This window comes from Poecilia formosa, unplaced genomic scaffold (assembly GCF_000485575.1).
Source record: "Poecilia formosa unplaced genomic scaffold, Poecilia_formosa-5.1.2 Scaffold746, whole genome shotgun sequence".
Taxonomy (NCBI): domain Eukaryota; kingdom Metazoa; phylum Chordata; class Actinopteri; order Cyprinodontiformes; family Poeciliidae; genus Poecilia; species Poecilia formosa.
In genome coordinates, this window is record NW_006800685.1 from 50,895 (window position 1) to 74,457 (window position 23,563).

The 23,563-nt window shown below is 40.5% G+C and overlaps 1 protein-coding gene across 1 annotated transcript in view; it reads right to left on the minus strand.

Moving 5' to 3' along the window:
- Positions 1-1,123: 1,123 nt before the first annotated feature.
- Positions 1,124-23,563, minus strand: part of lrp2b (low density lipoprotein receptor-related protein 2b) — a 41,106-nt gene continuing 18,666 nt past the window's right edge. Inside the window, exons 40-81 of the mRNA XM_016666589.1 lie at positions 22,111-22,558; positions 21,499-21,664; positions 21,239-21,397; positions 20,876-21,165; positions 19,847-20,050; positions 19,513-19,755; positions 18,833-18,958; positions 18,623-18,742; positions 18,354-18,485; positions 17,169-17,370; positions 16,792-17,087; positions 15,139-15,655; positions 14,893-15,048; positions 14,537-14,707; positions 14,216-14,439; positions 13,952-14,129; positions 13,076-13,272; positions 12,726-12,971; positions 12,501-12,629; positions 12,226-12,345; positions 11,901-12,017; positions 11,186-11,302; positions 10,557-10,694; positions 9,529-9,651; positions 8,819-8,947; positions 8,002-8,133; positions 7,796-7,921; positions 7,540-7,683; positions 6,652-6,817; positions 6,448-6,576; positions 6,147-6,367; positions 5,226-5,408; positions 4,988-5,107; positions 4,398-4,485; positions 3,913-3,977; positions 3,667-3,811; positions 3,420-3,483; positions 3,159-3,290; positions 2,873-2,947; positions 2,463-2,525; positions 2,312-2,368; positions 1,124-1,491 (exon numbers count right to left, since the gene is read on the minus strand). Coding sequence (XP_016522075.1) covers positions 1,453-1,491; positions 2,312-2,368; positions 2,463-2,525; positions 2,873-2,947; positions 3,159-3,290; positions 3,420-3,483; positions 3,667-3,811; positions 3,913-3,977; positions 4,398-4,485; positions 4,988-5,107; positions 5,226-5,408; positions 6,147-6,367; positions 6,448-6,576; positions 6,652-6,817; positions 7,540-7,683; positions 7,796-7,921; positions 8,002-8,133; positions 8,819-8,947; positions 9,529-9,651; positions 10,557-10,694; positions 11,186-11,302; positions 11,901-12,017; positions 12,226-12,345; positions 12,501-12,629; positions 12,726-12,971; positions 13,076-13,272; positions 13,952-14,129; positions 14,216-14,439; positions 14,537-14,707; positions 14,893-15,048; positions 15,139-15,655; positions 16,792-17,087; positions 17,169-17,370; positions 18,354-18,485; positions 18,623-18,742; positions 18,833-18,958; positions 19,513-19,755; positions 19,847-20,050; positions 20,876-21,165; positions 21,239-21,397; positions 21,499-21,664; positions 22,111-22,558 — 6,897 coding nt within the window. The 3' untranslated portion in view covers positions 1,124-1,452. The remainder of the gene's footprint in view (positions 1,492-2,311; positions 2,369-2,462; positions 2,526-2,872; positions 2,948-3,158; positions 3,291-3,419; positions 3,484-3,666; positions 3,812-3,912; positions 3,978-4,397; positions 4,486-4,987; positions 5,108-5,225; positions 5,409-6,146; positions 6,368-6,447; positions 6,577-6,651; positions 6,818-7,539; positions 7,684-7,795; positions 7,922-8,001; positions 8,134-8,818; positions 8,948-9,528; positions 9,652-10,556; positions 10,695-11,185; positions 11,303-11,900; positions 12,018-12,225; positions 12,346-12,500; positions 12,630-12,725; positions 12,972-13,075; positions 13,273-13,951; positions 14,130-14,215; positions 14,440-14,536; positions 14,708-14,892; positions 15,049-15,138; positions 15,656-16,791; positions 17,088-17,168; positions 17,371-18,353; positions 18,486-18,622; positions 18,743-18,832; positions 18,959-19,512; positions 19,756-19,846; positions 20,051-20,875; positions 21,166-21,238; positions 21,398-21,498; positions 21,665-22,110; positions 22,559-23,563) is intronic.

Here is a 23,563-nt window from a genome sequence, read left to right on the forward strand (position 1 = left end):
GCCAGAAAACCACAATCATTGCACCCCTAGTTTATAGATCATAATTTGTTGGAATTCTTAGTTTTGATGCACTTATAACCTGGTTGTACTTCTTTTTTGTTTTAATTACACAAAATGTAGTTGTTGTGTTATTCAGATTGTTTTTTACCTGACTGTAACACCTTTGAAAACTCCGTCATTGTTATAAACGTGTGACTTTAAGATTGGGAACCCCGATGTCAGGTTCTCCTGTGGGAGAGGTGGGAGTTTTCCAAATGTATCCAGTTTATCTGTAGGTATATTATTTATTATTTTCATAATCTGTGTTGTAATATATAAATACATTCGTTAATGTGAATGATTATGTGAATGTACAATTTGCTTTCGGTGTGTAGGACTTGGAGCCGGCGGCCCGTAGCATGGTTGTTTTTCTGTTTCTTGAATAAATTGAGAAACCATCAATGTCATTCCATAAAACCAGCGAATGCAGAAAGGTTGCATCCAGTTGGATGTGCAAAATCATTTATTTTTCTGTCAGTAAGACGAAAACTGACATGTTTCAACTCTAGTTTTTAAATAAGGGAATTCCTTGGCTTTCTAAAATCCATTCTGGTATAACTGGACAATTCATGCATGAGGTAATGTTCCCACAGTCCCCGAAGGCAGCACTGTGTGCACACATGCTGTGAGCTGCATGCCTCTTTGGTGTGCGTCTCTCTCTCCCTTCCTCCCTCCACCTCTCCGTCTCTCTGAGTGCAGCTCGCTCTCTGGGTGATGCCTCATGGGGAACCAGCAGGTTGGAAACGTGGACTGTGAATCATCAAGAGGCACGAAAACACGGCTCCCACCACCCTTCCCAGCCCCTCTCTCTTATCTGCCTTGTTCACTTGTCTGTGGTGCCTCAGCTCATTTGGCTGGCGCGACCCTAATGTGTGCAGACACACTGGAGTGTGTGAGAAAAGGCACACAGAAGTGTTGCGGTTGCGCTGCGATCACTGGATTAAATAGAGGATGACAAAGCGTTTCGCAGTCGCTCAGTGGGTCAGACGCAGAAGATGGAGATCAGAGTTTTATCTGTGATCAAAAAGGATAACGCAGGGGGGAGCCTCTTCTTGTGATTAGACTGAAAGATCAAAGAATAATACCAACGACAGACAATTTAATGATAAAAGTTTAGTAAAAGATGCGTCATGGAATTAAAATTTACAAAAGACACAAGCTCTTAATCAAGAATATCTCAAAGGTTTGATTTACAATATTCACCGAACTAAACCAGCCGGATTCTAGTCATAACAAATCACATATTCCAGATGATTTTCATACAAATACCTTCACTGAAGTTAAGTTACATCTAACTAAAGGTGTCACAGAACACTGTGCTTTCTCTTCCACAAGGTTTCTACATAAATTTAGTTGAGTCCATGTTATTATTCCAGGTGGGTTTGTCTCCCGTCCAGGAGCGCGGCGGTCGTCTCAAACGTCGGAATCAGAAGTAGACTCGTCTTCGTTTTTCTGCAAGAACATCAAAATGTTGTATAGGAATGCAGCAAAATGAACTAGTTTCCATCCAAGTTCAAGTCAGGATTATCTTTCTGTTGTTAAAACTTTATAAAATAATGACAGTCCTTCTCTCTACACCAGGTTTTTATCCTGAAACTAAGATTTTATAGCCTAAAAAACATTTCTGCAATGATTTTGTCACTTTTTGGATTTCCAGGAAGAGTCATTCATTTAAAAAGTCTTTGTACTGTTTAAGAACAAAGACAACTAAACTAGTTTTTCAAGAACATCTGCCCTGCTGTTTGCCTCTTTTTTTTTTTTTGCTTTTGCCGTTTTTATTTTTTTGCAAATTTTACTTTTTCATGTTGTTTGGATGTTCCTGTGACCATTTGTGAGTTGTTGATGGTATACATTCTAACAAGAATATTAGGCCATTTAGAAGAGCAACAGGCCCACAGCATCACAGATCTCCCACTGTACTTAACAGAGAGAATGAGGTACTTTGTTTTTTAATTTATTTTTTGATGTCAGTCCCACCTGGAGTGTTTGTTGTGGGGAAAGTTAACTCTTAGTCTTGGCAGACCAAAGCTGGTTGAGTGTTGAGTAATCATTTCTTGTTTACATTTGTGATAGTAGGACAAAAAAAAAAAAAACTTTTTCTGGTGCTATTGTAGTTTTGGAATCCTAATTTGATAACAGTTTGAGAACACAAGAAGTATAAGGCTTTCTACACATCTCTATCACATGGCATTGCTGTATTAGGTAAATATTTACTTAAAATAAAACATGAGGCTTCATGGCTACATGTTCTGCATCGCGGGTTTTCGCTCACCTCGTAGATGGGATTCTCGACAGAGCCTGAACCTTCATCCTGAGTGGCTCTGATTTGCTGTTGAAAACAGGAATTATGTTTCGATTAGACAAAGGTTTTACAGAGACCGTCACCGGGTTGCAAACCTTTTGTCCTAAACTTAGATGCATACCTCCATGGCTACCCGGGAACTCGATGCAACATACACATCCTCTTCAAATTCACCGGCAGCCGCCTGAGAAAGAACACAGGCGGGAAGATTTAATCCCTGATGCTGAGCTCAGAAACACGAATAAATAGAGACGGATAGAGATAGATAGCTAGATCTATCTCTATAGAGATAGATCTAGCTATCTATAATTATAGTTATAACTATAACTATAATTATAGTTATAATTATATAACTATAATTATAAAATTATAGTTTTATAATTATAGTTATAAAACTAACTAATTATAGTTAGTTTTATAACTATAATTAGTTATAAAACTAATTATAGTTTTATAACTATATAAAACTATAATTAGTTTTATATAGTTATATAAAACTAATTTATTGTTTCAATTGGTTAATAACCTGACCTTAGAAATGGCAGATGGAGCTGAACTTGTTGTGAGGTGACGTCCCTCCCCATACAGGGGGTTAACAATGTTCTCCTGAGGAAGAATAAATTAGGCTCATCAACATTTATGCTGCATTTGTTTACAATGTCATGAGCATAAATTATAAATGTCTTTAAAACACATTTCCATAAAAAAACATGAGAAAATGGCAGACAAAACATTTAACAACATATCTAGAAGGACAAGAAGTGAGTGGAATGAATCCAACGTGGAGGCGAACAGCTGTGTGTGTGTTTTTAAGGACCTTTTGTGTCTGAACAGGAGTGGATGTGGGCGTCGCCCTGCGGGTGGAGCCAGGCTGCCCTTCAGCTTCGTACGCCGGGTTCTCAAAGCTCTTCCCCTCCGCGTCAACCATCAACACCGAGATGGAGGGAACCTGAGCCCAAAATACAGCCGTTTATTTATTTACACCGTTTACCAGCCGGGTCTGAAGGTTAAAACGGTGCTGAAAAATCATAATAACACAAGAAGAAGGTGACAGGTAATAAAGATAACTATGACTGACTGTGTCTCCGTTCTGCCTCGATTCATTCTCTTCTGTTTTTGGTTCATTTTGGGTGAATCCGTTCCTAAAAATCGTCAACAAAAACAGAACGTGTCAAAATGCTGACACAGTCAAATGCAATAAAAATATAGAAACTGCCTTTTAAAAAAGTGGAATATAAATCATGTTTATCCTCCAAAATATGTTGTAATATTTGTCCCATGTTCATCTTTCTGTTAGGATTGAATATTTGACAGCAACAGCTTACCTTAGACCTGAGAAAGTGGGCATACTGGGCATACTGGGCAAGCTGCCCTGCAGCCTCCCCATGATGTTGGGCTTCTTCCTGCAGCAGTAAACCAGAGCCACCAGCAGGGCCACAATCAGCACCGTCACCCCGATGGCTATTCCAACTGTCAGGGAAACGCAAAAGGAAGAGGATGAGACTTTTTGATATTAATATTAAGGTTATTTTTTATCTTCGGCTGTTATTTCTACGGAAATAAAAACATACTTGAGGATGCAACCACGTTGTGCACGCTGGTCTGGCAGTAGTCGTCCTTCCACCCAGAAGGACATCTGTGGAGTAAAAGCAAACATTAAAGACACATTGTTTATATCCTGAACAAATATTCAACTAAATGGCATTCATAATCTCAGCACTTAGATTTGGAGATTTTTACGATAAACATAGATGCTATTCCAGTTCGTTTTACATTTCAATCATCTATCTGACTTCATTTAAGAAAGAAGCCATTTCCCTGTAGCCTCTGTCTGTGTATCTCTGTCACATCATACAAAGAACCCATGAAACAGGAAGTCATTTGTTAGAAATAAAAAGTTCCTAAACAATCTGATCAATGTTTCATAATGAATTAAATTAATAATTTCCCCAGTGAAGATTGGATTTTTCATCTTTTTTACTGTGTGTGATCATGGCATTGCAATAATTTCTTCATTTCTAACAGTTTAATGCAGAAACAGAACCCAAACTCTTACATGCAGAGAGCCTTGTTGTCGTCAAAGTAGCATGTGCCTCCATTTTGACACTGGCATGGTGGAGGCATGGTGGGCGGTGGATCAAAACCTGAGTAATCAGAAACACTGAGTGAGTTTTCTCTGTATCTGCACTGTTACGGCCCTGGGCCTTGTAGGCTGGGCTGCAGGTGTCTTGTCTTTGTGCTCCTCCCCTTTACAAGTGCTGCTGATTTGCTAATTTGGAGCATAGAGTACTTGAACCTGGCTGTCTCCGTCTTCTGTTTGGCCTTCAGCGTCCATTCTGCCGCTTGACCCTTGTGATGTTTTGTTGCCAGGGCTCAGCTCCCCTCCTTTTTGCACCTTTGAGTTTGTCTTTGTTTTGGCACTTCAACACTTCCATATGCACTCATACAACACATCCAAGCATTTGCATTACACCACTGATACTGATATCCACAATCCATTGTTGTTTTTGTTAATAAATATTCATTTTTCTACACTTTAACCCCTGCATGGTCTCCCGTTTTTGTTATGACCTTGAGCCAGTCGTAACAGCACAAATTCATCTCCTTCTGCTCTCACAAGTGAAGCTAAAAGGTTTTGTTTCTTACCGGCGTCGCATTCAGTGTTGCTGCCGGCGACGAAGTTGGTGCCCTCAGGACAGGCGCAGGTGTAGCCTCCCGGCCGGAGCAGGCACAGATGGCTGCAGATTCCTTTGCATGGATTCTTTACTGCATGTGCAAAAATGCAAAATGGAAAAAAAAGGTGGAATGAAATGGAAAGAGTGGAAAATAAAGGACATACTATGACATTCTCTTCATAATGTTCTTGAACATGCGTTGGTCTTACTGGCCATGGAGTTGTATCTCTGCTGCTGGTACACAGAGATCTGAGTCAGCCAGGGTCCAGCAGTCAACACCTTCACTTTGTCTCCTTGGCCAAACTTGTTCTGCCGGAAAACCTCGCCTTTCTCCTGAGTGCTCCAGTAAACGTGGTCCTCAAACACGCACACGCTGAAGGGGTTTCTCACATCTACGCATCAAATAAAAGACAGAAAGTTTGATTTTTTTATAAGCTTCAGGCGTGTAAATGCATACTTGACATTTTCCACATAACCCCACTGGACAATCAAACTTTAATGTCTTTATTTGAGAAACCAACATGAAATAGTGCACAGTTATGCTGGGAGAGGAAAAAACAATCCTTTTGGTTGTCAATCTTTTCTACAAGTACCAATCTAAAGCGTGTGGCATCCATTGGTGTTTACCCTGGTCCACCTCTAAATAAAATACACCCAACTGTCATAAAATGTCGACTAATTACTTAATAGAGTCCAACATGTGACAGTAGATTTCAGGGAAAAGAGAAAATCAAACAGCCACATGGCCTTAAGTAACATTTCAGCAAAATATAGGAGCTTGTTTTATGTTAATAATTCCTTAGGATTGATAAAAAAAAGTGCTAATTCTACTGGCAGATTATTCAAATAATGTGTCAGTGGGACTAGTACTTTTAATGTACTTTTAATCGATATTAAGGAATCACTAACTTAAAACTGGTTTGGTCTTATTTCAAGATATTTGAACTAGAAACTACTTCAAAAATACTTGGTAGGATTTAGTGTTTTTGCAGTGTTTATTTCTAGTCTATTAGTTCAACACACTTTCAGGGAGAAGCAGCAAGAAGAAAGCCATTATGTATTACCTTTAATTACTGGGTCATACTTATTGTACAATGTGAGCCTTTTAAGACCCACTTCCTGTGTCTCACCTATATAAACTGCTGTTCTGCGTTGCTCTCCTGAAGGCAGAATAGACTCGATGTGGCTTTCCTTGGAGTCCGACCAGTAAATTCTGTCTCCGTTGGTGAAGTCGATGGCCAGGCCGGTGGGCCAACCCAGGCCGTCGGCTACTAGAACTTTCCTCTCCTGCCCGTCCAACCACGAACACTCGATCTTAGCCACGTCTCCTCTGTCTGCCCAGTACAGCATTCTGCAGCAGGAGTTAGAAAAGTAAGTTTTACAGGTTTGTTTTATTTCTGTCAGCCGGAACGAAATCTTTTTCTGCCTTACCCGAGCCGAGGGTTGACCGCCACGGCAGATGGATACCCCAAATCAGTCTTCACAAGATGCTTCCTGTAGCGTCCATCCAACATGGCCACTTCCAGTCTTTTCAGCCTGGAATCTGCCCAGTAAAGGTTTCTAGGAAGAAAAAATACAAACTTCTCATTAGTGGGCATTCTAACATCAAGCTTATACAGCAATCAAGTACCTCACCTGCCCACCCAGTCCACAGCGATGCCATCTGGTGTTGTGATGTATTTGATACCGAGGTCAACAGCAGCAGCGATGTTGTTACTGCCATCGTCCACTGAAGGTATGTACGCTCTCTTAATGGCACCGGGCTCAGCGTCCTTACCAGCAACGGTGAAGTACACCATGCCTAAAAGGATAATAAACAAAATGTAAAACTTACTGCATAAATGTGACTTACTATGCTTCCTTGAATAAGTTAGGATAGGTCTACGATGTATTTAAAACAAGTTCATTACATTTTTTGCACAAAATCATTCTTAGATAGTGAGACAAAGGTGATATTTTCAACTTCTTTCAGAATGAGTTGTTTTAAGGCCTCTTGTCACTTTAAATCCTAATCCATATAAGCTGCAGCTGGCCACAAATCAAAGTTTACACTTGCACCTGAAAATGGCTGCAAACAGATGCAAAATTACACAACCGTACATCTTTGAAAAGCAGAAGTGGGGCCACCTGCACAACTAACAAGAATGCAGCAAGTGGCTTTTGAACGGTAAGTCAACAATAAAACACTTGTGTTTTCCAGCAGCCATTGTACAAACAGTGGTGAAACAAGCTGATCAAATGTGCTGGAGCTGTGCTTGGGTTTCTAGAGGGGCAAGCGTAGGCTGGGGTTGCTAGGTAACAGCATAGTGTCTGTTAATTGTGGCTCAACAATTTTTGAAACGGCTCAATTTCCAGAAACAAAAAAACACTAACTTATTGCAAAAAAAATGCCTGAGTAGTTTTTTAACATGCTTAGGATGTCTTAGAAGCAGTTGAGACCTAAATGGAAGTATAATAACATGCAAAATGTGAATTTTACACAAAATGTTCCCTTTAAAGCAATGACTGATCCAAGCGTCTTACTGAATCCAGTGTTGTTGTGGTCCCAGTCATAGTCCAGAGCCATGATGCGCTCCTCCTCTTGGAGGAAGTCGTGGTAAGTTTCCGCCTGCAGGTTGAACCTCCGGATCCGAACGCTCTCCGGCAGCAGCAGCAGAGGAGCGGCGCCTGAGGGAGAAGCACACGTTACATGTTTTAGCACATATTTACCACGGTGAAAGGTCCCTCGATTTTTCATCATCCCTTAAGTTGCTTCAGGCCCATAAAAGATTGCTCTCACCTTCAGCCTCACACATCTTTCCATCACCCACTTTCCTGTAGCCAGATGAACACTCGCAGTCGTAGCTTCCTTTGGTGTTCTTACACACCTGAGGACAGGTACCATACTCTTTACACTCATCGATGTCTGCCAGAGAGAGAAAACTGTCAGGTTCTGAGAGGGAGAACAAGTGGGTTTCGACCTGTTTGGGTTGGGAATGTGTGTACCGAGGCAGTTGTAGGTGCTGTCGGGGTCCACCTTATATCCAGTCCTGCAGGAGCAGATAAAGCCGGTACCGTTCAGGTTGGTGCAAATGTGTTGGCAGAGACTCTCATCGCAGTTCCGATCTTGGCCGAAATCTGGATTCAGAGTGTGTGGAGAAAAACAAACAAAACATTGTTAAAGAACACAAGAAGAAAATAGAAAAAGAACAAGAAGGATTTTGATCTTTATGAAAATATCAAAACAGTTAATCAGAAAATCAGATTTTTTTTATTACCTACTACCTAACTTCAAAGGTTTGCAGCTATTTCATGAAAACACTTCAAAACATTTCAAGACCCTTTTTTAAGATTGATACATCAGTTAGGAAAATAATCTGACTTGCTTTAACCTCTTACTTAACTCAAGATTAGCAAAGCTGACAACTAAAGTGAGTTAAACAGTTCAAAACTGCAACATTTTAATGTAATTTTTGCATAGATCAAATACTTTAACTGCAAAAACACAGAATATTATCAAGTATTCTTGTCTAGTTTCTAGTGCAAATATCTGTGTACACTTAAAATATGAGAAAATTAACTTATAAGTAACTTCTCAGCAAGACATGTGAGCTTGTTTTAAGTCAATAATTCCTTAATACTGATGAAAAATGGCAGCCAGTAAGTCTAATATATCTCTGTAGTTGGAATTAAACCCCAAATATGTTTAATCTGAAATTTTTGGTGAATAAATGTCCAATTTTTGTCTCATTTTTCTTAACAATAGACGTAGAATAACTCAAATATGTTTTCCATAATGTTAATAAGTGTTGGTGTTACTCACTGCAGCCCATTTCATCTGTCCGGTCCCCACAGTTGTCGTTGTGGTCACAGACGTAAGGCAGGGCCACACAGTGTCCGTTGGTACATTTAAACTGTTCCAGGGTGCAGGGGGCCAGGGTGGGCTCACGGCCTGTCAAAGACGCACAATTATTCATTAAAGAGACCTAAAGGTCACATTTTTTTCCAAACACACCATGATATCAAACACCAAGACGCCCCACAGAAACAATGGCTGCCTGCTGTAACATGATATGACCAACAAACAATTTGTTTTCCATGAACAAGCCAGTGGGAATGTCTACCCTGCCCCTAACAATATAATCTTCTCTAAGAATAATTTGATGGATGTTTAAGCCGATTGTGCAACATTTTCATGAAGTGAACTACTTTCTTGTCATCTGGAAGCCGGAGGCGTTGTGACCTCTGGGGTCACTGGCTTTACATCGGGATTTCCCGTTTCACTGACCTCAGTTCAGCAAAGGTCGGCGCATTAGAGGGGTTTAGACTAATGCCTGGCAATCTCAGAAACTTATCATGAATCTGGTTATGGCTACATTTAAAAGACAAAACAAATGCACAACAACAGTTCTGCACTTAGCCTGATTTGTAGCTTGCAGATGTGGATTTGTCCACATGTTTCTAAGTTTGCTTTGGATGTGGTGTTGTGGTTTATAAATGCAGATAAAATGTGTGTGTGTGTGTGAATCATACAGAGGTCTTCGTCTTCATCGCTGCCGTCTCCGCAGTCATCCTTCATGTTGCACAGCAGGCCTGCGTAGACGCAGTAGCCGTTGGCACAGCGGAACCTGGACGGCATCTCACAGGTGACGTTCACTGATTAAAAACAAATATGATTTTAAAAATTAAAAAAAATTATTAAGTTTTCTTTTTAGGTGCTTCAAGGCTTGTAGCTCATAATAAATATATTGATTTCCATGTTTGAAGTTCAGATGTATGTTAAAAAAAAGGATGAACTGGTAGAAAAAAATGCCTTAATGTGAATTGATTAGGGTAAAAATTTTAGTGACAACTTGTTCAGTGAGTAGGACGGTTTGAGACCTAACAAACCAGCTACCTAGATATGAATTTAAAAGATATTCTATCAATATTGCATCCTAAAAAACATTGAGTTCTGGCAGCATTTAGCTTTTATTTCAGCTTTTAGACCAGCCCGAGAAACTCCAATTTCTCTCAACAACTGTCTCACCTGAAGACTTTATATTAGCCACCATAAAGTAGTTATTGCTCTCCATAAAATCAGTTTAACTTGTGATGGTTTCACAGAAATGTAGATCTTAAAAATGTTGTTTTAAAGTCCCAACTCAAACTGTGACACTGAAAGTCTATAGCTAGTTTTCTTACCGCAACATGTCACATACTGTGGTTCTGAGGGAAGTCAAACTACTGATTTAGGATTTATTGTTAATTTAGCTTAGCTCAAAAACAGCTTCTTATTTTGAGCTTTTTTGTGTTGACGATACGAACTCACATATGTACATCAAGATATTCTCATCAGAAACGTTTATGTTTTAAAATTACGAAGCTGCTTTAAAAAGAACAAAAGAGCTGCCTGAGATTTATTTAATGTTGCTAATTTTGGACGCTTTTGGTTTTCAGGCTATAAACTACGACGCCATTTGACCTTAAAATGTAACACGGACAATTAAGTTTAAAACAAAAAAGCTAAAATAAAACTTTTAACAGAATATTATAAGCATAAAAATGTAAATTTTTCTCACAGCAAAGACTGAGCACTTCGTCGGAGCGATCCCCACAGTCGTCGACGCCGTCACACACCCAGGTCGGACTCACACACAGCCGGTTAGCGCACTGGAACTGGTTGGGAGGACACCAACGGCCTCCTGGGTAACGAGTTGCTGGAAAAGTCGGAAGAATAAGAGAATCACATCGCTGCAAAAAAATTACTGAGGCATAAACCAAACTATTTCTAACGACACGAAAACATTTCTCAAAATGAAGTTGAACAAGATGAATAAAGTCCAGTGCATCACTTCAATACATTTTTGTTGCATGTAAGTGAAGAAACACTTTTTAAAACTTGTGTTTAAGCATTAGTTACAAAACTGAAGTAAAACATGAGAAGAAATGAACTAATCTTTCAAACATTTACGACTTTTACAGATTTTCCAGTCTGCAAATTTCAAGTTTGAATAAAAAAGGAGCTTAATTTTACATCTCAGTGAAAATTAAGTTTTCAGTCATTTGGAAAGGATGCATGTTTATTTTAATTATAAAGTTGCAAACCATTGTGTTATGTGATCATTTTGGAAGCCAATAATCTGGGATAATGTTTCTATTTTTGTAAAAAATACCTGGAAAGGTTTTGTTAGTTTTCGTGTTTACTTACGACAGCTGGTCTCGTCAGATAAATCCAGACAGTCGGCCCGGCCGTCACACTGCAGCGCGGCGGGGACGCAGTGACCCGAGTCGCACTGGAAGAAACCCGGGCGACACGTCAGCAGCTCTGAAGGAGAGAAAAGCACAAATCATCCTCTGATTTATCATAATCATTCCTGATTTATTTTCCAGTCAAATATTTTTTTTATTATTACTGTTATTACTTTAGGGAGATCTGATTTTCCCTGAAAATCAGACTGAAAAACAGTTTCAGTCTGACAAATCATGGCGTCAGACTGAAACTGTCCTTGAAATTAAAAAAGGATTATTATTATTATTATTATTATTATTATTATTGGATTTGCCAAATATGGACTAGATTATGTTTTTTTGTACAAATTTAAAAAAGTAGCTGTATAACTGGTGACTGATGTGGAAGAAATTTAAAACAAACAGCAAAATATAAGTCAGAAACTGAAAAAAATAGAAAATGGAAAATTCTAGACACATATATAAACAATGCAGGTTATATAAATATAAATAAAAATTATTTTTTTTTACTTCTAGAATAAAGTCTGGAAAGAAGTATTTTCAGTGCTCAGTGAGTTCAGACTTAGAAAGTATCAAAAGTAAACTTAACACTTTTCACTTCTGTGCAGGAACCCTGATAAATGTAGAGCTGCAAACCAAAAGCAATGTGGGTCTTAAATGCACTGCATACTCACCGCAGTCTCGTTCATCCGAATTGTCTCCGCAGTCGTTGTCGTGGTCGCACCGCCAGGTTCCAGGGATGCATTGAGCGTTGTCGCATCGAAACTCGCTTTCAGTGCAAGACCTTGGCTCTGGAAAAAAAAAAAAAACATTTATCTACAGCCTGAAAGCAGCTGATTCATCTGATATGAAACTTAAAAGGAAGGGAGAATAAATGAACAAAGTACATTTATTAGATTACAAAATTGGAAAATCTATAAAGCAATAAAAACATGGACGTAATATTTTGCAGAAGCTTCAACAACAACTGAGTTAAAGCATAAATAATCGAAGACTTACCGCAGTTTCTCTCATCCGATCCATCGCCGCAGTCGTTGGCGCCGTCACACTTCCATCGTATGGGAACACAGCGGTGGTTGTCACAGCGGAAATCTCCCAGAGGGTCACAGGTCAACTCCTCTGTTTGGGCGATTCAACACATGGTCAGTGTACAATGACTGCAGTTTGGTATCAAAGTTAATAAACTCTTGGTTCATTGTTTGCAATCAGGTAGAAAACTCTTCAAAAGTAACAAAAGAACATTGAAGGACAAGAAGATCAGATGTGGAACTGACCGCAGCCTTCCTCGTCGCTGTTGTCCAGGCAGTCGTTTGTGCCGTCGCAGCGGGCCCACTGAGGAACGCAGCGGTAGTTTGTCTTGCAGGAAAACTCTGTGTCTTCATCGCACTTGTATTCTGGACCCACTGAGAAGAGGCAGAAAGATAAACGAGAGGTGAGATCTGAAACTGTAAGACGTTCCAGTAACACCAGACCTCCACCGGATCCGTTCTGGTACTTACTGCAGGTTTCAAACGGCTCGTCTGATCCGTCTCCGCAGTCGTCCTGGGCGTCACACACGTAGCTCGAAGGTAGGCAGCGGCCATTGGCGCACTTGAACTCTCCAGGTCGGCAGGTCTTCTGAGCACAAGTCTCTGCGTCCTCATCGCTGCCGTCAGGGCAGTCGTTGACGCCGTCGCAGTGCCAGGACACAGGGATGCACTTCTTGTTTTTACACTGGAACTGGTTAACCTCGCATCGATGATCGCCTACGAGAACACAAAACCCGACATGAACCCACTTCCACTGAGAAACTGACCAGATTTGATTAACTGATATGTTTAATGTTTTCAGGTTTATGAAACTCCCATACTGCAGAGGGCAGCGTCCTCATCTGAGCTGTCGGGACAGTCTGGGTGTCCGTCGCAGAGGAAACCGGGGAAGGTGCAGTTCCCGTCCCAACACTGGAACTGGCCGATGGGGCAGTACCGAGGTGGACACGTCTGAGGTTCGTCTGAACCATCGCCGCAATCCGATTGGCCGTCGCACTTCCACCATATAGGCACACATCTAGAAAAACACACAATAGATAGATAGATAATAGATAAACCTTTATAATTATTGTAATTTTCCCTTCAAATTTCCTTTTTTGAATTTACAGAAATGTTTTTAATTTTCCCTTTTTATTTGATCATGAGCAAATATTGTAATATGTCAGTGACATGACTGACAAAATGTCAGTCCTCCAATTCAAGTTAAAAACCTTTGTAACTACTGTAAATAATTTATTCTAACAAACTAATCAATAATAAACTAATCACAAAGACCTGGTCACTGATTTTGTAAAATTGGGAGATAAAATAAACGAATCTGTTGCAACATAAACATGTTTAAAATCAGTAAACTGTAATGAATAATTTTAAAATGTAAATATTTTATTTTGTATTTTATAAACTGTGAAAACATATCTAATTAATTTACGCACTTATTTGATTTTCTATTTTCCCCCCAAACTTATCTTTGTATTAAATCAGATGAAAATTAGCCCTCATGGCTAAATCTGTTTATAGATTAATTTGGACTGTCCCTTATTAAATAAATTCAAATTCAAATTGTGACCCTTGTGCCTCTCTCAAAATATGCTAATTATTATAATTTTATTAGATTTCATTTCTAAAGTTTAGTGAAACGTCTTTGATTTGATGAACAAATATAACAGATACAAAGCATCATCTTCCATCAGACTAACTTCTCGTTGTCTCCACAGCGGAACTGGGTGCTGGAGCAGTCTGCCACACACAGGATCTGGAATCCCACCGCGATGCCGATGAAGTGGTCCGGACACTCGCAGGAAGCTTGCTGGCCTCCAGGCGCGATCAGGCACAGATGGCTGCAGGTCAGGTGATGTGAGGAGCAGGGGTTCTCAACTGGCGAATAAAATTATCAAAATAAAAAAAAATCACTGTTGTGGTCTGCTCAAACACTCAGTTTAAAGTAGATTATATTGATTTACTTCTAGGCTGCCTATAGGGGTGGTGGACTCGGATGTCATAGGGCCGATGGGTGTTGTTCCCCATGATGACGCGCTGCTCGCCGGTATATTTATGCGCTCTCTCTAAGGTGTGAGTGTTCCAGTCTGTCCAGTAGATCCAGTCTTCAAACAGGGAAGCAGCAAAGACGTGAGGAAGAGTCCCAGCAATGGCCCGGTGTCGGTTCTGGCCGTCCATGTCTGCATAGCTAAAATATTTACAAAAAATGAGAGGAAATTTGTATGTGCGAAGGGAAAACACCTTTTCATGACTTGTGAATGCACTGCAATTTTTTAGTAACTCACTCCAAAAAGTTAAGATGCGAGTCAGCAAAAAAGATTTTGTTGGTGGTGTAGTCGATGGTCAGAGCGTTGGGCCACTCCAGTTTGGTCGTGATAATGGCGCTGATGTTCCTGCCGTCCATGCCGACTCTGCCGATGTACGCTTTGTCGCCCCAGTCTGTCCAGTACAGCCATCTGAGAAGAAGAGACATTCAGGGAAGAAAGAGGAGGGCGAGGAAAAGTCAGATAATGATGCATAATACATAATGCATGCATACAAAAACGTCTCACAGAAAACTTTTTTTTTTAGTTATTCAACAACTTTAAAGCTTGTGCTTCATTGTGTGTGTGTGTGTGTGTGTGTGTGTGTGTGTGTGTACCCATATTTGGGGTTGATGGCCACGGCGCGCGGTCGGCCGATGAAATACGTGTCATTTCCGTTTTTAAACTCTCCGGTCACCAGCTTCTTCTGGAAGCGCCCGTCCAGCTCCATCACATGAACCGAGCTATAATAACTATCCACCCAGTACAGCTTCCTGCAAGATGCAAAACAATCTTACTTTGACTGCAAACATCTGATTATAATGTATAAGCTCAAAACTTTACGTTGCTCTCTTTTTACTCACCTTGCCACCCAGTCTACTACCAGGCCTTCAGCTCCTCCGATGTTATGAGCCACTAGTGTCTCTCTGCCGGTGCCGTCAAAACGCATCCTCTCAATCTTTCCAGCACCCACATCCAGCCAATACAGCCATTTCTCATAGTCATCATAGTCTATAGCGACCGCATTGGACAGGTCCTGCACCGCTATGCCAGACTTCGTCCCGTCTACGTATAAATAACGGATGTAGTAGCGATTGGTGTACAACAGGTACGAGGGGATGCCGCTGTTCTGGCGACAGGTGCGTCCGTCCGGTTCGCGGATGTACCCAGGAGCGCATTTACAGTGGAAGGAGCCGACGCTGTTCTCGCAGATCTGGCTGCACACGGCGGGCGTGGTGGTGCACTCGTTGACGTCCTCGCAGGCTTTGCCATCGGGCATGAGGCGGTAGCCCGGGTTGCAGGAGCAGTAATAGCTGGTGAGGGTGTCTGTGCAGAGCTGAGCGCACTGATGGACCTGTGTGTTCAGACACTCATTGACTCCTGAGCAGAAGGAAAAAAGAAAAAGATTAGTTTTGCACTGAGAAGATTTAAGAAAGCAGAAATGGCTCAAAATAGAGTTGGGAAAAAATATAATGCATTTACATTTTTTTAGTTTAAACAGGCCAGTGTAGCAGATTTTGACTTTTTTTTCTAAGAATTTCGACTTAAATCTTCTGAGAAAAGTAATTTTTTTCAGTTGCCCTAATCCTCTTCAATACTTCTCTATGTTTTTGTTGATAAATGAATAAATAAATCTCCATAAAATACATTATACCTACGTAGATTTTTGAAAAACACACGCCATGATCTAAAATGAACAGTGATCCACAGTTAGCATTACTGAGGCAAGGCACACTTGCTAAAAGTTGGAACAAAGTTTTGATGCATGCTTTGAAGGGGGAAAAAGCGCCACCTGGTGGACAAACAGCACAATATAGAAGAATCTTGTAGACTGAATGTGAATGAATGTGAGTGAAATCTGCAAGTCAACAACTTGATCCAATTGTCAATCTGCTGGATTTCCTTAGAATAATAACTGTAGCTTAATGGACTGTTAACCAACTAGGATTAGGACTGAATTGAAATGATGTGACTCAAGATGAGGTTTGTTTTGGATTGTCTATATATAAAAACACTGCAAAAACAAGTAGTTTTGTCTAGTTTCTTGTACAAATATCTTAGTACGCTTGAAATAAGACAAAACTAACTTAAAATTACTTTTCAGCAGGATAAAGGAGCTTGTTTTAAGTTCACTTTCACTTATAACAACAAAGTTTCTCCGTGTTTTTAATGAAATAATCTGCCAGTGTAACATGTACTTTTCCATCAATGTTCAGAAATTATTGACCTAAACCAAGCTCCTGCATCTTGCTGAGAAATCAGTTTTCTCTTATTTCAAGTATACTAAGAAAATGGACCAAAAATACTTGGTAAGATTTTGAGTTTTTGCAGGGTAAAATTTAATTAAACTGGACTGAACTGAGACAACTATTTTACAAGTAAAACAAAGGAACGGCCCATCGTGCTCTCAGGATCTCATCTGGGTTAATCTGCCTTAAAACATATCCTGTTTAGGTGACACCTTTAATCTGTCTTCACTGTAACCAATCAAACACAGTAAAGCTCATTTCTCTCACCGCAGCCTTTTTCGTCGCTGTTGTCCTGGCAGTCCTTCTGCCCGTTGCACACCTTGTGGAGGTCAATGCACTCTCCTGAGCTGCACATGTACTGCTGGGGCGAGCAGGTCGGCTGCGCCGTGACGCACAGGCTGTCGGCCTCGTCTGAACCGTCCAGGCAGTCGTTATCCCCGTCGCAGGTGTAGGAGGCGGGGATGCAAGCTCCGTTCCCGCAGGTGAACTGGCTGCTGCTGCAGGTGTCGTACTTACAGTTCAACTCGTCGCTGCCGTCTCCGCAGTCGTTCACGCGGTCGCAGCTGGGAGAGGTAGAGAGTGAGGGTTAGGTTGAGCTAAATAAACGTCCTGCCGTTCCGCTTTTGCGAATGTTTCTCACGCACTGGTATGGGATGAGGATGCAGAGCCCGTTGGCACAGGCAAACTCGTTCATGTGGCAGTTCCGGGTGGGACAGTTCTGCAGCTCGTCGGCTGCGTTAGCGCAGTCTTTCTCCCCGTCGCACACGGCGTTCAGCGGCACGCAGCGAGGATGACCCGGGTACCAGGTGGGACAGGTGAACTGGTTGGAACTGCAGGTACGCTCACCTGCAGGACAAAGAGAAAGGTAATACGGTAAAATGTGTGTTTCAGGATCTGTCTGGACACGTCATAGCCTAAAACAAAGAATGAGAAAAGTATTCATAAAGTCTTTCATATTTTGTTGTGGCTAAATCACCAAGTTTGATGTATTTTATTGGGATTTTATGTCAGATCTCAAGTCTTTAAGATCAGATGAAGACCTGAATTAAATAAGTGGTTCAGTATGAGGCCAATACAAAACATTTTTACATACTATGAATGTAATTCAGCTGTGCTGGAGCAGAAACTTCGAATAGGACATTGGGTCCTTAGGAATGGAGGCACTCACTCCATTAAGCACAATAGATTAATACAAAGTAGCACAAAAGTGTAAACTAAAATTATTCTCTCTTGGTTGGTTAAGTATTCGCGGAATTATATTTATAAAAATTCATCTATTTGCAAATTTTTGTTCATAGACCACATCAAAAATATGTGAAATTGCAGCTACTTGATTATTGGCTTGCATTTGCAAAGCAGCCAATCAAGGAGCAGCATTTGTTTTCCTTTATGCTGATTGGCTGTACGCCTAAGAGTGGAAATAAGGAAGACTGGAGATGTTAGAACTAAAACAGTTTCCACGGAGCACATTAAAACATATTAAAGTATATTTGGGGTTTAAACTATTGAAATTGAAACGGGGTCTCAAGTATGAGGTCGCATTTTGCAACCCCAAAATGAAAACACTTTTAGAAGTCACCTAATAAGTAACAAGTTTACTTATTAGTAAATAAGTAAATCTTTATTTGGTGAATATCAATTTTAAATCTTTATTTGGTGAATATTTTTGAAAACCATGGATTCCTTTCTTTCCAGCTCATATTTACTCTTCGGTCGGTTTGTCAGATCAAGTTCCAATAAAATACTTCAAAATCAGAGATTGTAACGTAACAGAACTTTAAGAATCAAAAGTGTTATGAATACTTTTCCAAGTAAAACTGCTGCCTCACCACACTGCAGTTCTGGAGCCTCGTCGCTGTTGTCCCAGCAGTCATTGCTGCCGTCACAAACCAAGGACTGAGAGATGCAGTTCCCGTTGCTGCATGTGAACTCGCCAGCAGCACATGTTCTGGCTATGTCCTCTGCACAAAAACAGAGAAATGCATTTAAATTACATTTCAATGTGACTCAAAACATCAAATTAAGACAAGAAGCTTTTATTTATGCAAGAAAACGATTCTTAAAAGATATATTTTAAGCTTAAACAGAGAAGGTTTACCACAAGAAGGAGGCTCATCTGTCTTATCGGTGCAGTCAGTGATGGAGTCGCAGACCCATGACTGAGGAATGCACTTTCCTGCATCACAACTGAACTGATTGGCAGCGCAAGTACGGCCGGCTGCAGGTGTGATGCATAAAAAAACAAATTCAGAATAAATAGAATAAAGTGACTGAGTCTGTTTAAAGAAAGTTTCTTTTGGTATTTTACCACAGAATAGGGGATTCTCGTCGCTGTTGTCACCACAGTTGTTGTAGCCGTCACACAGGTTTTCAGGGAAGATGCAGATATTGTTGCGTTCGCACTTGATCTGGCCAGCTGGACACACACGGTCAGCTGGAAGAGGAGGAAGATCAGAGCTTCAGTACCTCATAGATATGACTTGTACTGGAACGCACAATATATTAATCTGACCACCGCATTTTTTTCTTTCTATTTCAATTCAATAGAAATTAAATGAGAAAAATGACAAAGAATAGGCCAATGTGAACAGATGCATTTTGAATTGTGATTTGAAAGTAGGAGATCTAATATTTTGGTTAGAAAACAGAAGAAACAGTGAGGTGGATTCTGTTCGTATTCTATCCTGACTTTTAATACTTTAGCTTAGTTGCTCAGAAACGCCAGATAATCTGGAGTTTTTCTGTAAGCAGTAAGTTTTCTGCACATTTTCCCAGTAAAAATTCAATAATAAAATTTGCAGAAATGACAATGGAAGATAGATAGATGGAAAGACTGGTGCATAAAAGGAGAAACTATGAGCTAAGTGATAAATAAATGGATGAAAAACGATTTAAATTGAATTCAGACGTTTTAAAACTGCGTCGCCCCTCCATGTAGATCTAAACTCATTGCTCCATGAATCAACCTCTCGCCCTGTCGTTACTCACGGCAGTTGATTTCATCAGACGTAATGTTGTCTCGACAGTCATTGCGGCCGTCGCAGACGTAGGCCGAGTTGATGCAGCGTCCGTTGGCGCAGGTGAACTCCGTCGTCGGGTTGCAGGTGGGGAAGGCGCAGCCCCGCTCGTCGCTGTTGTCACCGCAGTCGTCGGTGTAGTCGCAGACGTAGGTCATCGGGACGCAGCGACCGTTGTCGCAGGTGAAGTCCATTGGAGAGCAAGTGTGGAAAGCTAGGAAGCAAAATAAGAGATTATAGCTTTTTACATAATCAAGTAATCATTTTATACAGGAGAGGCATAAAAACAAAGTTTTCTGTCTCACCACACACTCTCTCCAGCTCATCGGAGTTATCATTGCAGTCGTTGAAGCCGTCGCATTTCCAGCGAGCTGAAATGCAGTTACCATTGAGACAGGTGAACTGTTCAGGCTTACAGCGCTTCCCTGTGTCTTTGATGCAGTCTTTGCCGTTATTTGCTAGGTACCAACTCCCCTCGTGAGGACACTGGCATTCCGGGCCCACTGGACCTGCAGGAACAATGACAGAGAAAGTGAGAGATAGTCACAGAAGCAGAGCTAATTAATGTCTCTTTTTGTTGCGGAGGCTCTAAACTAAAGACGCCTTACATCTCTGGTTTAGTAATTTTACACTGTCGAAAATTACAAAATTAATGATGTAAATAATTTTACGCTGTCGTGTAGAACTGGCCGACAAATCAATTTATTGATTAATCACATTTTTGGGTTTTGAAGAGTAAATTTTTGGAAAATCTGATTTTTTTTCCACCAATCCACTCCTTGGGTTTTCGATCAGAGTGATGTCAGCACATCCAGAGCCGCCATCTTGTTTGATAGTGTCTATTTATTTTTTTATTCAGGTCAACACTATAACTGAACATTAGGGCCAGCCTAAGATAATTTATTTTTCTAAATTATAAGAATAAAGTCAGAATATTACAAGATTTCAGTCTTGTGACAATAAAATTTCAATAATACAAAGGATAAAGTTTTTCGCGACACAAAAATTATGAAGAAAATTTACATAGGAAATGTTGAGCATCTTGTGAAGTTACAAAGTCGAGGAGTGAATTTCTGCCAAAAGACTCAGAAATTTTAAGATTAATCTCAGAAATATTCCAGAAAAGACTGAAACCTTTTCAAATGTTGAAACTCTCCATGTTTTTTCTAGAAAATGTCTGACTTTTTCTAGCAAATTTTCGACTTTTCAAGCTATAAACTTTTCTCAAAATTCCTATTTTTTGATAGAAATTTACTCCTTTTTTTATCTACCTAATACGTAATTTCCTACTGCTGCGTCTTTTTCCAGCAATGAAGCGGTGAACGGGTTCTCACCCGAAACGCAGATGTGACTGCAGCCTCCGTTGAACTGCTGACAGAAGCTGACACACGCCTCCTGCTTGGCGCTGGCGTAGATGTGGATGTCGTTGGGTCGGTACTGCAAGTCCTGGGCTAGCACCGTGTAACCCGAGCCGTCGTCCTTTCCGGCCCTGAACACGCCCCGCTCCGTCCAGTCCGTCCAGAAGATGTCCTGCTGAAACACGGTCATGGAAAACGGATACTGGACTCCCTGAAGAATCACCTCTCGATTCTCGCCGTTCAGGGTGGCCCGCTCGATTTTGTCACTGTTGAAAAACACGAATAGAGAAATGAGGGAGAGTTGACTTTCTTTCGGGAAGAGGGATGTTTTAGACTTACAGCGAGGCGTCAGCCCAGTAGAGCATCCTGTCCTCATAGTCGATAGAAAGGCCGTTTGGTGTCATCAGACTGTCGTTGACGATTGCGGTCCGGAAGTTCCCACCTAGCGTCGCCCTCTCAATCTTAGCTGGAGTTCCCCAATCAGTCCAGTACAAGTAACTGGGAATAGATGCAACAAAATTAAAGGAGATATTACATATTACAGATGTGTAAAAATACAATTAAATCAGCTTGAATTGAAACATTTAGCGTTTTTTTACCCATAGCACGGGTCAACGATGATGCCTCTGGGACGGTTTGCGTGAGCAATGATTGTGCGGTTCTGCCCATCCAGGCCAACCGACTGGACGTTACGCTTGGCGTAGTCGGTGAAGTAGAGACGCTTGTGGATCCAATCATACGCCAGCCCGTCTGGGTCATCCAAGTCTGGGAAGTAAGTGAATGTGAGATGTTAAAAAACAGAGAGATCAAAAATAAATCAAAAATTACAAAATGAATTAAATCAAGCTCGATCATTTCCATTTGCATGTTTGTTTGTTTTTCTGAAATGGCTAAATGACACAAAAGGCTTCATTCTGGTGTACTGGCCTAAAAGGACAATTTTGTTTCGAGACTTCAGCATCCATTTTATTTGTTGTTTTGTTTATTTATTTTGAATATTTAAAACGTTTCCACTTCTGGTTTTAGCTGCTCAAGGGAAATCAAAGGTTATTGATCTCTGTGTTCTTGCATTATTTTGTCCTTACATTATATTGATTGAGAATGGTCTTAAAACAACAACGTTGTTGTTTCCTGGGTCAAGTTATTGTCTTGGAAAATGTATTATCGTGACTCTAATGAAGAGTGACGAAGACGCTTTGCAGTAAACTCACCTGAGGCCAGGATTACAGGCGGACTGGTGATCGATGTTGTTGTGATGTAGCCGATGATGCTCCGACCAATCCCCTTCGACTGGGTGTAGAAAACTCGCCTCTCTTTGTAATCAAAATCCAACGCTATAACATTGTAGCCCAAGTCCACCGTGGGGAAGGGAAGGCTGTGATCCGTCGGGTCCAACCTTAGGCTATTCACCGTGTAGTCGGTGGTGAAAACTAAAAACTCGTCCTGCCCGTAACCGCATGAGACTCCGTTACTAAGGAGCGAGCCGTGAGCGCAGGCGCATTTGGGTTGCTGCTGCTCGGGAATGGCGAAGCAGAGCTGCTGGCAGCGTCCGTTGTCTTCGTGGCAGGGGTTGAAACCCACCAGGTTGGCGGAGGTGGGCTGAACGTGAGAGTCGAAGGCGGCGACATCCATCACCCCGTCAAGACTGTCCCGGATCACCTGGCAACGTTAAAAACATGTTTACTGCTTAAAAGGAAGGACATGGAATCACTATTAATTTCGACAGTGCTTTCAAAACCAACAGGTGGAGATTATGGTGGGATATTCCTGCAGAGGTCAAGCTGCAAACATAAAGCCTGCAAAACCCATGAAGAAGAAGGGAAGGCAAAATGAGAATGCCAGGAATGAGTCGGAGAGAGATGCAGGAGTCTGTGGCTCTAACAAAACCAAAAACGTTTAAAATGGTTTTGATTATGGATGCAACAAAAAAATAGTAATTATAGATGTTTTATTCCATAAGTTCTATAACTAGCTTCAAATTATGAAACATATCTTTCTCCACTATCCGTATTTAGAGAAAAGGCTAATCTCTTTCTACAAAATTGCTTTTTTTTCTTTTACTGGAATCATTTTGTTCTTAAATCTGAAAATAGAAATATATTTCAATTTTGTTAGCTTTCATAATAAAACATTTCATGTATATTTAGAAAAAAAAAAATTTTTTTGCGACTCTAAGCGAGTTTTATTTTTGCAGCTTGGACAAAAGTGTCTCTTTTCCTTTGAGTGGAAAAGGTTGCTGACCTACAAAAGGCCCAGTTTGAGTTTGTTGATGTAAAAAAAATCTACAAACTTGTGTAAATGGAAAGATGGGCCGATAAGGCGGATGAATATAAAGACAAAGAATAAAGAACAAATAATTTTTTCACCCTCTTCCTGTTTCCATGAATATTCAGAGCTAAAAAAATCTTAAATTAAATGCTTAGACTTTTAGGAACCCAGTACTATTTCACTGTTTGATATTGACAGTGTTTACATTACTCCAAACTTACATTTTTCTGCAATTTAACTAATAAAATATGTTTGAAAACATAAAGATGAAAATGTATTGGACAGGAAGAGAGCATAATGAAGTTATTAAAAGTGATTGGAATAAAATTAACACATAAGTTTTGTTTTCTTCAAAAATTACTTCTTAAATTTGGACAGAATGAAGGTTTATTATTT